At 40.0% G+C, this 13,979-nt stretch overlaps 1 protein-coding gene across 1 annotated transcript in view; it reads left to right on the top strand.

Annotated features, from left to right (window-relative positions):
* Positions 1-287: 287 nt before the first annotated feature.
* LOC133650511 (retinal guanylyl cyclase 2-like) overlaps positions 288-13,979 on the top strand; it is a 29,024-nt gene continuing 15,332 nt past the window's right edge. Inside the window, exons 1-13 of the mRNA XM_062047830.1 lie at positions 288-574; positions 2,997-3,969; positions 4,042-4,343; positions 4,413-4,785; positions 4,861-4,945; positions 5,036-5,147; positions 9,443-9,562; positions 9,634-9,714; positions 9,777-9,953; positions 10,022-10,178; positions 10,248-10,397; positions 12,240-12,388; positions 12,480-12,643. Of these exons, the coding sequence (XP_061903814.1) occupies positions 3,123-3,969; positions 4,042-4,343; positions 4,413-4,785; positions 4,861-4,945; positions 5,036-5,147; positions 9,443-9,562; positions 9,634-9,714; positions 9,777-9,953; positions 10,022-10,178; positions 10,248-10,397; positions 12,240-12,388; positions 12,480-12,643 (2,717 nt within the window). The 5' untranslated portion in view covers positions 288-574; positions 2,997-3,122. The remainder of the gene's footprint in view (positions 575-2,996; positions 3,970-4,041; positions 4,344-4,412; positions 4,786-4,860; positions 4,946-5,035; positions 5,148-9,442; positions 9,563-9,633; positions 9,715-9,776; positions 9,954-10,021; positions 10,179-10,247; positions 10,398-12,239; positions 12,389-12,479; positions 12,644-13,979) is intronic.

Genomic DNA, 13,979 nt, shown 5'->3' with positions numbered 1-13,979 from the left:
ATCTACTCATAGAATAATTGACAGTAGTTGTTAGCATACATACAAATGAATCATGGTGTTGATTGGAAACAAATCAGTGGATTGGGACCAGATCCTGCATTAAATGTCTGTCAGAGAACAGCACCTATACAGTACAGTACAGTAATATCCACTCCCAACTTTCACCTCATCTCCTTGATCCCTCCCCCACACTCACTCTTTCCACACTAGTATGGATTAAAAGCTAAAGAAGGCTGAGAAGTCCCAGATTGACAGTCCTCCCCATCCATTCCCTTTCTTGTCACCCCCCTGCAATCTACCCCCACTTTGTGTTACCTCGCTCTTCTTCTCATGCATCAGCCATCACTCTGAGGTTTGGGGAGGGTCCCAGTCCCAGATTGGGACAGCAAGAAGCCAAGCGAGATTTGACAAATGGAAATGTGGGGTTTTGGATTTTTAAATTACTCTCGTCAGGACTTTTAACTTGAAGCCAGATCTTGTTTTCATAATTTGTCATCTTGGATATTTTTTCCATAATAAACAGGAACAAGGATGGCATCCTACAATGACATGGGTTCTGTGAGAACCGCTCCAGGTCAGAATTGTGTTTCTTTATCTGTTTGCAGCATAAGAAACAATGAGTAGTTCATGTAATTTTGTAGAGGTATTTGAGAATCATGCTAAAATGTTGTACAAATGCTTCTAGAACCTATTAGCACCTCATATGCCACCACTTTAAGTTGTTTTTAGTTGATTTTTTAAATATATTTTTTAATTAAATGAAACCAAGCTATGCAAAAAGTCAATATTTTTCAGAATGTAGCCTTGTTTGCACTGCAGGAATTTCACATAACACACATACTTATACATAATACTAATAGTAATTGCAAGATGCAATATATTTTTTAGTTGACTTTATAAAGTCTTTTTAAGTTGGTGTTAATAATATCATATATCAATACGATTTCATAGACAATTGTGTGAGAACCAAAATGCTACTTTTAAGAATGTGGGAGATATTTGAAGTGTGTTAGTCTGAGTGACTGACAAGACGTTGAGACATTGCCACTGGATGGATGGAAAAGGCGACACAAGACCAAGACATTAAGGCCAGATTTACCTCCGCAGCCCCGGCAGCGCTAATAGGCTTGCTAAGCACATGTCATTAATTCTACATCAGGAACATGACTTTGGGGACGGTGCCCTCTCTATGTTGCTATGTGTTGTGATAAAATTGACTTGTGTCTAATTTTAATGACAGGCCAGAAGGGTGCAGTGTCCTACCAGATCCAGATTATTTTATTTCTACCATTTATCTATATTTAATACAGACCAGTGTTGTTTTTGGAGTCATTGTATTAGTGGCCCAGACATTGTTTTTTCATTGGCAATATGAGGTGCTTACAAATGAGCCCAAAGAAATCTGCCTGGCAACAATGGCTCCACTGATATGAAAAAAAGATTGGAGAAATCACATTGTGTTTTAAACTCAAATTCCTACATGTTTCACATTCATACAATTTAAATTCATACAAATGTATACACCCAACTCGGTCAACAAATAAGCTTATTTTAGTAACCATACAGCATCCTCACATACCTCGATATGAATGTCATAGTTTGGTTTCGATTTTCAGTAAATGTCAAACTTAATTTTTAAAATGTAACATAAGAGAACAACAAACTTATGGCAGTTAATTCTTTAATGAAAACAATTCTCAAAAAAATAGAGACCGTACAGAAAAAAATGAAGAATTTAGGCTCCACTTTGATATAATTTGTGCATTAAAGAGGGCTAAAGCTACTGCAGGTCAGGGCTAGCGAACTGGCGGAAAATCGGACCCATGAATGACATCAGACCGGCCCGCAAGTTCAGTTAAGAAAACTTGAAAGAGATTAAAATGTTTCCAGCAGACTAGAGTGCTGCCATATACTAGATCAGGGCTATTCAACTGGTGGCCTAGGGGCCAAATCGGGCCTGGGAATGACACCATACCGGGCCCCGAGTTCAGTTCAAAACTTGTGATACAAATAGTTTTGCAGAAATTTCCTAAAACACTCACTGTAAACACATTGGCAGATCCTTGCATTGACATTTTAACCTTGCTAGCAAACATAGCACAAGGGGTTCCAAACTGAGGCACTGCTCAGGGCACCCTTTTACATCCTCTCCTTTTTGGCAGTTACAATTTTTTTCCCCAATTTGATTTATGCGCTCGGATTTTTGGTACTAATGTGACGCCATACACGTACCTCCCGATGACGTAGCACACAAACAGTGCAGTATGCGCAAAGTTTTACTTCTGACATCAATTGTAGCGTCCAGAAGAAGCGCACACCAAGTCTGACGCAATTTTTAAACTTTTATTGAGCAAGCTATACTAACACAGCTGAACATATCTCGTTCCTTCCACACGCACGTCTCCTCACTTCTCATTTACGCAACTCAAGAAGACAACATCTACTTCAGCAGGTCGTTACACTATATTCTTTAAACACAGCAACGTGTGTACCACAAATTAAGTACACGGCTTTACCTTTACTTGGCAGTCCATGTCTTTTTTAAAACACGCCATTCGTCATCAACTTTTCTCTTTTTAGCGTCTCGGGGATAACCGGGCATGTCGCTGTGCGCCTTCCCTCACAGGACATACGCACATATAACACTTTTCAAAATAATGCAGTCAGTAGTAATTTGTTCAACTTATTTAGTTATACTAGTGGTGTTCCTCAAAGTTCCATTTAGGTCCTCCCGTTTTCATCATTTGGGCTACAATCAATCAAAAATCAAATGGTTCTCAGGAATGTACAAAATGATAATAGTGAAGAGAGAAGTCCGGCCTCCCGGTCTTTAGTTATCTGGAAATGTGGGTCCCAAACAATTTAGTTGAATATCCCTGCTGTGGGTCGATACTAAATACAAATAGAGCAGAGAATGTTCACTACTTTTCAGACTGTTTGGCATTTCTAATATATTTGAACCCTTTTCTACATATTTTCGTGTTTCCTGGAGGCAGTGATGGCTCAGAGTTTTGTCGCCAGCTGTCCATCTTAGGACTGCCAAGGAAGACACTTTTCATCCACTCATCACCAAGCAACGGCAAACGTCTTTCAGAGAGGACGTCCAAGCTGTACAAACGGGAATGGCAAGTCACAAAGACCCTCGCTTTCTGCACAACCTGTCCCATCATCCTCGATGGCAGCCGGAATGCTTACAAGTGATCAGAAAAAGACACATATGGACTAATAATGGTCGAGATCGTATTCGCTTTGATTCCTGGTCCCTGCCACCAGTGTTGTTGACACCCCTGTTGCCATTGTCCCCAGTGCAGTGTTTCAAAAGCCGTCGAGTGAGCTGGCTTCTACTACCCTTAATTTTAATCTTATCCCTACCTTGTCAAGCCTGGGCAACTACCTTCAAGGTGGCCTTGGTTGGACCCTGGACTTGTGACCTCTTATATTCCAAAGCTCTCCCGGACTTGGCGGCGCGCCTCGCCACCGCCCGCATCAACAATGACCCCTACCTCAACAAGGGTTACTGGTATGACTACACACTGATCAACGAGGACTGCAAGTCATCCCGCGCCCTCGCTCGCTTTGCCGAGCTGGAAGGCTACGGTGCAGCGTTCCTGGGCCCGGCCAACCCAGGGTACTGTACCTCAGCTGCTTTGTACGCTAAAGAATGGGATGTTGGGTTTCTCTCCTGGAGTTGCCTGAAGCCAAATATGAGAGAAGGAGGGATGTATCCCACTTTCCTACGACCACAGCCGCTGTCCTCACATGTTCTTTTCGCGGTGCTGCGCTACTTCCGCTGGGCCCATGTGGCCATCATCTCAGAGGACAGTGACATCTGGGAGGCCACAGGACATGAGCTGGCGTCGTCTCTGAGGGCTTTGGGCCTGCCCGTCAACCCTGTGGCAACAATGGGGGCAGACGATGATGGTCCCAGGAGAGCCTTGACCAAAGTTCGGGAAACAGATCGTGTTAGAGGTGAGCTGGTAACACCAGAAAACACACAAGTTGAAGAACCTCCATGTGCATTAACCCATATTGTCTTTGCAGTGGTCATCATGTGCATGCCTTCTGTCCTGATTGGCGGCCAAGCCCAGTACAGACTCCTAACCACAGCTTTAGCTATGAGGATGATCGACCGCGGCTATGTGTTCATCCCCTATGACACTTTGCTCTACTCGCTCCCATACAACGACGCCTTCTACTACATCCTGGGCAATGACACCAGGCTGAGGAAAGCCTACGACGGCGTGCTCACCATCACCATGGACTCTGGTGAACGCAATTTCCAACAGGCCTTCAAAGACGCGCAGGACACCTACGAAATCCGCAGCAGCACCTCACCAGAGAACGTGAGTACATCCGCCAAGTCGTGCCTGACTTTCAGTGCAGCACTAATAGCCCTCTGTCTTCCTTTCTAGGTTTCTCCATTCTTCGGCACCATCTACAACATGATGTACTATATAGCAATGGCTGCCGAGCAGGCCCGCGCTAACAGCGGCCACTGGGTGACCGGCGAGATCCTCAGCACCAACGACGGAGGCTTCGAATTTGAGGGCTTCAATCAGCACTTGAGGGCGGGTAGAAACGGCGAAGGCATGCAAGCACGTTACGTAGTGCTGGACTACAGTGGCATGGGCAACTCCCTCTACTCTACTCATGTTTTGGAGGCTGCACACACTAACGGCAAGACCGGAGGCTTGAAGTATCTTGGCCGATCCATCCATTTTGCAGGAAGCACTCCTTACAAGGACTCCAGTTGTTGGTTTAGTCCTTATTTTGCCTGCAGTGGAGGTCTGTGGTTTTGCACGGTCATCACACTATGTACCCTTGTAGCGTCAACTCATGGATCTTTTTCTCTTCCCACAGGAATGGACTCTGCTATGCTCTTCATTCTTTTCCTTGTCTTAGCTATGGTGGTTGGGGGAGCGGTAAACATCTTCATACATTTCAAGTGTGTACACCGCACACCTCTGATCTAATCTTGTGCACTTGTGTTTCTTTTTTCTAACACATGTGTGTTTATTTACATCTGTCTGTTAAGGAGGAGCGGAAGAGTGGGCTTCAGCTTTACAGGTGGTGGCAGTGGTGGAGTGACCAAAGTGTTCCTAACTCTGGATGACCTGGTCTTCATCAACACACAAGTCAGCATACGGGTCAGTTCTCAGCCAAGAACAACATTTTGGCAAAAGTGTTGTGACACACAATAAACTCATTCACACAATATGTCTTAAAAAAAAGTGGCGTCCTCTTAATTTCGGGGTCTAGTACTGGTACTTGACACATGGTAACTGTTAGCAGGCTAACCCTTTTACAGGGGTACACCACAGATATATGGTAACTTGACACATGCTAAATTTTTTGTTAGCTAATTTTACAGGCTTGCACCTCAGAGTCATATAATTTGTACCCTACACATGCTAACATGTTTAGCAAATTTTACATGCGTACACCTTAAAGTCATACAACTTGGTACTTAATACAGTACATTAATGGTGCGTTCAATTTGTATGCGTAAGTCAAAATTCCCAGTTGGAAATTTCAACTGGAATGACCCCCGAGGGCCGATTTCCCACTCGGAAAGTCGGGGGGTCTTCATATCCCCGAGTTGGCTTTCAAAGGTGGCTGCTCTGAGGGTAAAGAACAATTGAAGCTTCTGTGATATCCGTAATTAGCACATCTGACTAGTTTTTGTCGGACTAAATCCGCCATATGCAATGTATTGTTGGACGTATGTATGGTAATGTTATTGCAGTGTAAATGACTTTTTTCATGTGGTATGTGCAAACTACATCACTAGCAATGGCTTCTTTGGGTTTCCTCTTCAACAACTGTGTTTAAAGATTGCAGAAGAAGCACATTTTTCTCCAGAAGTTGTTTATATTCAGATAAGGCAAGCACATGAATAGCTTTCGTGGATGTGACCCTCTTGATTTCCAACCTCGTAACTGGAACACTAATAGTGTCAAAACGGGTACTTTGGGGGGTTTTGTTTTCCCGGAATGCAAAGGAAAGTTGGCGCGGGCAAGGCGTGAAGGTGAGGACCTGTTTATTTTTACACTAACAAAAAGAACAAACGAAAAGCGCACGCAAGGCGGAAGTACAAAAACGTGGCTAATGAAACAAAAACTTGCACAAAGGCAAAAACTATAAACATGAAATATACAAACTTACTGTGGCATGAAAAACGTGCATGGAACAATGGCTTGGAATGACAGGTAGCAGAGGTAGAAAAGATAATGTCACCAGGACGATCAACAGAAACAGACAGGCTTAAATAGCAGTGACATGATTAGTGACAGGTGTGCGAGTGCAAAGCGTGAGACAGGTGCGTGACATGAGGACAGGTGAAAACTAATGGGTAGTCATGGAAACAAAAACAATGGAGCGTAAACAGAAACTAAAGAGTCCAATAACTTAACAAAACAAAACATGACTAAAACAAAACATGATCACACAGACATGACAAATAGCTTGGTTGTGACGTCATTCTCACCTCGGACTTCCAACATCTCAGGTAAATGGAAGGTATCATAACTGTTAACACGCTAATGTTGTAGCTAATTTATGCAGCCGTACACCTCAGAGTCATATAACTTGGTACTTGAAACAAGCTAACTGTTAGCATGCTAACATTGATTTAGCGTGTTTAGCTAATTTTGCTGATATGCTCCTTAGAGTCTGTCGCATATTTTGTTATTCGATGCTATGTGGCCGGCGCTCTGTCTGTTAAGCATCTCAGTTTAGCTTCAGCTTTTTTAGCATTCATCGCAAATTCTCTTCTACTACTACTTGCTATTTTATTAATCTGCAAGGTAAACATGATCTAAAACACAAATGTCTACTTCAAAATATATTTCTAAAACTGGGGCTATTCGTCTTATATTTTTACTCGTCTTATCTTTGGGTCAATAGATTTTTTTTAGGGCTTCACCTAACGAAAATGAAATGTTGACTTTACTCAACAAGTATATGCTCATGTCAACTGTTTTTTCGCAGTTGGCATGTTTTGTCTGTAAAATGCAAAGCACTGTTAGAGCATCATTTAATGACATTACATGTCAACATTTCATTGAAAATAGTGAAGATTATTGTGTTCTTTTCTGACCTATAATGTATGAATAATTGTTACCAAATTGGATACTCGTGTTAAATTTGTTAAGTCAGTGTTTTGTTATTTTGAGTGATAATTATTTTTAAAATTAGTAATTAATAATAAATAATAATATACATTATTACTATGATTATTGATAGATATATAATAATACCATATGTTCATATATCATCATAAGACTATATAACATAATAATATTATTATTACATTATTATTATAAATTAAATAATTGCTTATTTAAATTATATTTTTATTTTTAAATTACTTAAATTATAATATTTGTATGTGATGCTGTCAGTCAAGTTATAATTTTTAATTACTCAATGTTATTTTAATATTTTGTGAGACTTCCCTATTTAGTCCCCCCCTTGCCACTTAACATTTTTTTTATAACATGTTTGGCCTATATTAATCATTTTCAATTAGAACAATGGCTGAATTAAAATATCAAAACTACAGTAATATTGGCCACTAGAGAGCATTAAACCAATTAGAGCGCTCTGTTCAATATGGTGGCTATTGATTGTCTCAGCCTCAGGTTACATTACTATATTGTATCAAAAGAGTGAAATATTGACCAAAGGTTGTTATATCGTGTCTAGAAGACTCTCATAATATTGAAAAACATATCGAATAAGCGGTAGAAAATGGATGGATGGATATTTAGAAGGTCATAAACAGGCTTTTTTATGTTCTAGCTATGAAACCAATTAACAGCGATAAACGATGTAAACTTTATGTCAACCTTAAAGGGGAACTGCACTTTTTATTTATTTTGCCTATCGTTTACAATCATTATGAGGGACATGATGATGGATGTTATTTTTTTGCACTCTAAATATTAAATAAATGCGATCAAAAGTTTGCTTACAATGCAGCCTCTGGGAGCTGTGCAATTTTGCCTATAAAACCCTTAAAAGAACATCCAAACACCTCCATTCATGTTTTATATACATGATGTAAGTATATATGTAATGTAGTAACAGGCACATTAAAAATAAAATATAAAATTAACATATTTTGATAATTTTAGCATACGCGGCGCATTAATTTAAAAAACGCATCACAGCGTTTTTTTGTTTTTTTTCTACATCACTGATTATTCCTCACTGCAGACTTTATGAGAGCCAACAAACATAATAAAACACCACTTACTGTACAAGGTCTGCTGTCATGAAGATGTCGACTGCTAGGAAGTTCATATATTCCCATTTAGATGAAGAATGACTCATAATCCTCGCAAAGAAACGAAGTTGGAGGGAGGGGTGAACAAGTGTCTGTTTGTGTCGTCCTCTGACATTTTGGGTCCTAAATTGCTGTCGAAGTGTACCAACTTGTCGGAATACCTACTCAGACGTCTTCTGTGCAGGTAAGATGATTTATAATTTAGAATAAATTTCGAAAGAGCAGGCAGACGAGGAAGCAGCAGACAACTCGATGATGTAAACATAGCAACAAGGTAGTGATCACGGGGCTGTTATAAATAGTTTGTCTGCGTTAGAGCTCATAATAACAATATAATTATCCATCCATCCATCCATTTTCTACCGCTTATTCCCTTCGGGGTCGCGGGGGGCGCTGGAGCCTATCTCAGCTACAATTGGGCGGAAGGCGGGGTACACCCTGGACAAGTCGCCACCTCATCGCAGGGCCAACACAGATAGACAGACAACATTCACACTCACATTCACACACTATGGCCAATTTCCCAGGTGCATGTCTTTGGAAGTGGGAGGAAGCCGGAGTACCCGGAGGGAACCCACGCAGTCACGGGGAGAACATGCAAACTCCACACAGAAAGATCCCGAGGCCGGGATTTAACTCACGACTACTCAGGACCTTCGTATTGTGAGGCAGATGCACTAACCCCTCTGCCACCGTGCTGCCCACACAATATAATTAATACTTGGTTAATATTAAGTCACGAAATGTAAATGGAATTTTCTTGGCGCTTTTTGATTTTAGATTTTAAGGGCGAAATAGAGGAGCACCCATTGGCTGCGCTTTAAGCGGACTTTTATTTACTTTTATTTACAAATTAGAATAAATATATTTAAAAAAATTCCATCCATCGTCATGTCTTTCATAATGGTTGTGAATAATGAGGAAGAACCCTGTTCTCAACCCCATCACACTCTAAAAGACTGTGAGTCAAGCGAGTATCCTTTGACCAGAGAAATTTTCTAAATTCCAATTTGTTGACTTTTGGTAGACTTCTTGTTGTCTTTCCAACATCAAAAGGGGCATCCACTGCTTATTTTTGCTTCTCCTGGCATGGCAGGGTGTCCCAATACTTTTGTCTATCAAATTCATGCGTTGATGTGTTGTTGGGAGCAGAAGCTGAACGACGAGAGCATCATGAGGAGTCAGCTGGACATGAAGACGCCTCACCACTCAGTGTCCGGTCGCAGCTATTTGGCCTCCTCACCTGACAGCTCCAATGTTGCTGTGTTTGAGGTGAGCTCAACTCACGAGAACCCAAGACTGTGTTTGTGTGTGTCTGTAAATCATTTCTCCCCGTCCTTTAGGGTGATTGGGTTTGGTTAAAGAAAGGCCCAGCTGGATCTGGATCGAGCATTGGCAGGAGCACTGAGTCTGTCTTTGTCAAGGTGAGTTTTTTTAGGAAACGTTGAATATGCTTGTTCTAATTGTGTGCTACTAATCATTGCAGCTCAGAGACATGAGGCATGAGAACCTCAATCTGTTCCTGGGACTGTTCTTTGACTCTGGGATCTTCGGTGTGGTGACGGAGCACTGCTCCAGAGGCAGCCTGGAGGACCTCCTCACCAACGAGGAAGTACGTCTTGACTGGATGTTCAAGTCCTCCCTGCTGATGGATCTCATTCGGGTATTGTCCCAAACAAAAATAACGTGTTCCATCAGAATGCATGACTCACACGTCGGGGGTCCTAACAGGGCATGAAGTACTTACACAATCGGGGCATCGTCCACGGACGCCTCAAATCCAGAAACTGTGTGGTGGACGGTCGCTTTGTGCTGAAGGTGACTGATTATGGCTTCAATGAAGTTCTGAGTGCCCAAAACGTCAGCATAGATGAAGAAAAGCCTGAAGGTGACTTAATGTCAGGTCGTCAATTTCCTTTAGTAAATACATAATGTAACTTTTGGATCGTGTGAAAAGATCTGTTCTGGACCGCTCCTGAGCTGTTGCGCAATCCTTCCCTGAGGAGGAAAGGCACTTTTCACGGGGATGTCTACAGCTTTTCCATCATCGCACAAGAGGTTATTTCCCGCTCTGCACCTTTCTGTATGATGGACATGCCTCCCAAAGGTAAGTTATATATATCGTCCGTAAATTATATAATCAATTTTTAAAAAATAACTATATATATATATATTGCCAAAAGTGTTTGGCCACCTGCTTTTACTCACATATGAACTTGAAGTGCCATCCCATGGAATTGTCCAAAATGTTTTGGTATCTTGGAGCATTCAAAGTTCCTTTCACTGGAACTAAGGGGCCAAGCCCAACTCCTGAAAAACAACCCCACCCCATAATTCCTCCTCCCCAAAATTTCACACTCGGCACAATGCAGTCCGACATGTAGCGTTCTGCTGGCAACCTCCAAACCCAGACTCGTCCATCAGATTGCCAGATGGAAAAGCGTGACTCATCAGTCCAGAGAAGGCGTCTCCACTGCTCTAGAGTCCAGTGGTGACACCACTGAAACCCATTCCATGAAGCTCTCTGCGTACTGTACGTGGGCTAATTGGAAGGTCACATGAAGTTTGGAGCTCTGTAGCAACTGACTGTGCAGAAAGTGTTTGCACTATGCGCTTCAGCATCCGCTGACCCCTCTCGGTTCCCAAACTCTTCACTTTTCTTATAAAAAATGTTGACTTTGGAATATTTAGGAGCGAGGAAATTTCACAACTGGATTTGTTGCACAGGTGGCATCCTATGACAGTTCCATGATGGAAATCACTGAGAGGGGCCCATTCTTTCACAAATGTTTGTAGAAACTGTCTCCATGCCTAAGTGCTTGATTTTATACACTGGGCCAAGTGATTAGGGCACCTGATTCTCATCATTTGGATGGGTGGCCAAATACTTTTGGCAATATAGTGTGTATAATCCTCATATATATATATATATATATATATATATATATATATATATATATATATATATATATATATATATATATATATATATATATATATATATATATATATATATATATATATATATATATATATATATATATATATATATGTACAGAATACTAATTGGAAAATAATAAGTATAAATTAGGGCTGTCAATTTTTTTTTTAAAGTTACCTTGTGACTAATTACAAATGATTATTGCATTAATCATGTATATATGCAGATTATCACCCAATTTATTTTGAGCTCACATGCTCCTTTACCTGTTGTGCCCACTGGCACATTTGACTTAAAATTAGATTAAAGATGAAACCTTTTTAAGTTTTGAGAAAAATTAATGGAGTCGTGGATTCTAGTGAAACTTTTTTTTATTTTTTGTTGTTGTTTGACATGACGATAAAACTGCATTTGTTTCCAAATATTGGAGTCTTTTTTAAATCAATTTAATTTATACAAACAAGTGATAACCTTAATCTGAATTCAAAAATGTGAATAATCTGATTTAAATAAATAATCAGTTGAGATAGGCTCCAGCACCCCCCGTGATCCCGAACGGGACAAGTGGTAGAAAATGAATGGATGGATGGATCATTTAACAGCACTAGTATAAATATATTTGACTAATAATTGTAATAATTCTTGGGGGTTACCTAAGTGCATGTTTGTCTGATTTCCTTTTCCTCAAATATTAGATTTTTAGGGGGAAAATGATTACGACCCACGAATGGGACCAGAAAATGGAAAAAAGACATTGAAATAATTATATTTTTACAAGTTAAAATGTATTTGAATTGTGATGTTTTATAACAAATCATGAATATTTGCTGGGTTTAGTGAATTTAAAAAGTTGAAAACAAATCAACATTCCTCTCAGTGTATATTAATATGTGCTAAACAGTAAATCTGCATGTTCATGTCATTGTTATTTTTAATTGTTCAGTGTGTGTGTGTGTGTGTGTGTGTGTGTGTGTGTGTGTGTGTGTGTGTGTGTGTGTGTGTTGTCAGAGATTATTAGTAAACTCAAAGAGCCCCCTCCTTTGTGCCGACCCACTTTGTCTGTGGACGAGGCCCCGCTGGAAGTTATCCAGATCATGAAGCAGGCCTGGAGTGAAGAACCCGACAAGAGGCCCACATTTCAAGACATTTTTAAACAGGTGACCACACACACTGTCTATTCATTAAAAAAAATATTTAATGGACATTACACAGTACATGGAGGTCAGTTTGTTTTTTATGTGTGCACAGTTTAAAAATATCACCAAAGGCAAGAAAACCAATATTATCGACTCAATGCTGCGCATGCTGGAGCAGTATTCCTCCAATTTGGAGGATCTGATCAGAGAGAGGACAGAAGAGTTGGAGGTGGAGAGACAAAAGACGGACGCCCTGGTGGCTCAGATGTTGCCCAAGTAAGTTGACAAATGACAAAGTTTTGTATGCATTCAAATTGTCTGTCGAAAACGTGTCCTTGTCAAGATACACAATTGAAATGGAATGATCAAATTCATGAAAAAAATAGTTGACATTTTTTCACGAGAGTCCCCACAACATTACAACTTGCTTTCTAAAAGCAATGCATGCACTTTAATCGCACCAGGGTTATAGTTTTGTTTGTATGTACATTTTTGAAACAATTTTTTCATGGGATCTCAACCTGGATTTGTAACATGCAAACTTCAAAAAAACATCAGATTTGAACAAAATGTGTACTCAGGTGCAAGAGATATCATGTTAAATGAGTCCTTTATAGGCCAAATAATTGTATTTAGTAGCTTAAACTTGAGTAAAAGTGGATGCCTTGAAAAACGAAATTGTCCCGTATTTAGAAACGTACGTTTGTAGAAGTACGCTTTCCGTATTGAGCTGTCATGGAACGCACTTGTCCCGTATTGTCATTACTGTGAGACTAAAATATCAAAAGATTTATTCGAAATGACAACTTCACAACAGTCTACACAGCCTAAGCCGATCGATGCCAGAGTGACTGATCGCTCCACTGTCAAACTCATTGCAGATCAACTTTTCTGCCATCTGGGAATTAGTTTTGCCTTGACTGTCAGTCACTCCGCCTCTGTTCAGCGGCAGCTATAGCTAACTACAGTTAACTACCTTGTTTCTGACAATTGGGACTCCAAAGTTGACATTTTACCGCAATTACTACTCTCTTGTAGTACACGTTGTTTATTTAAATTGTTAAACATAAATATTAGGGCTGCGAATCTTTGGGTGTCCCACGATTCGATTCAATATTGATTATTGGGGTCACAATTCGATTCAAAGTCGATTTTTTTTCAATTCAACACGATTCTCGATTCAAAAACGATTTTTTCCCGATTCAAAAGGATTCTCTATTCATTCAATACATAGGATTTCAGCAGGATCTACCCCAGTCTGCTGACATGCAAGCAGAGTAGTAGATTTTTGTAAAAAGCTTTTATAATTGTAAAGGACAATGTTTTATCAACTGATTGCAATAATGTAAATTTGTTTTAACTATTAAATGAACCAAAAATATGACTTATTTTATCTTTGTGAAAATATTGGACACAGTGTGTTGTCAAGCTTATGAGATGCGATGCAAGTGTAAGCCACTGTGACACTATTGTTCTTTTTTTTTATATAAATGTCTAATGATAATGTCAATGAGGGATTTTTAATCACTGCTATGTTGAAATTGTAACTAATATTGATACTGTTGTTGATAATATTCATTTTTGTTTCACTACTTTTGGTTTGTTCTGTGTC

Source organism: Entelurus aequoreus, linkage group LG05 (genome assembly GCF_033978785.1).
Source record: "Entelurus aequoreus isolate RoL-2023_Sb linkage group LG05, RoL_Eaeq_v1.1, whole genome shotgun sequence".
NCBI classification, from domain to species: Eukaryota; Metazoa; Chordata; class Actinopteri; order Syngnathiformes; family Syngnathidae; genus Entelurus; species Entelurus aequoreus.
Note: the sequence above shows the minus strand (reverse complement) of the source record. Positions and strands in the feature narration are given on the sequence as shown.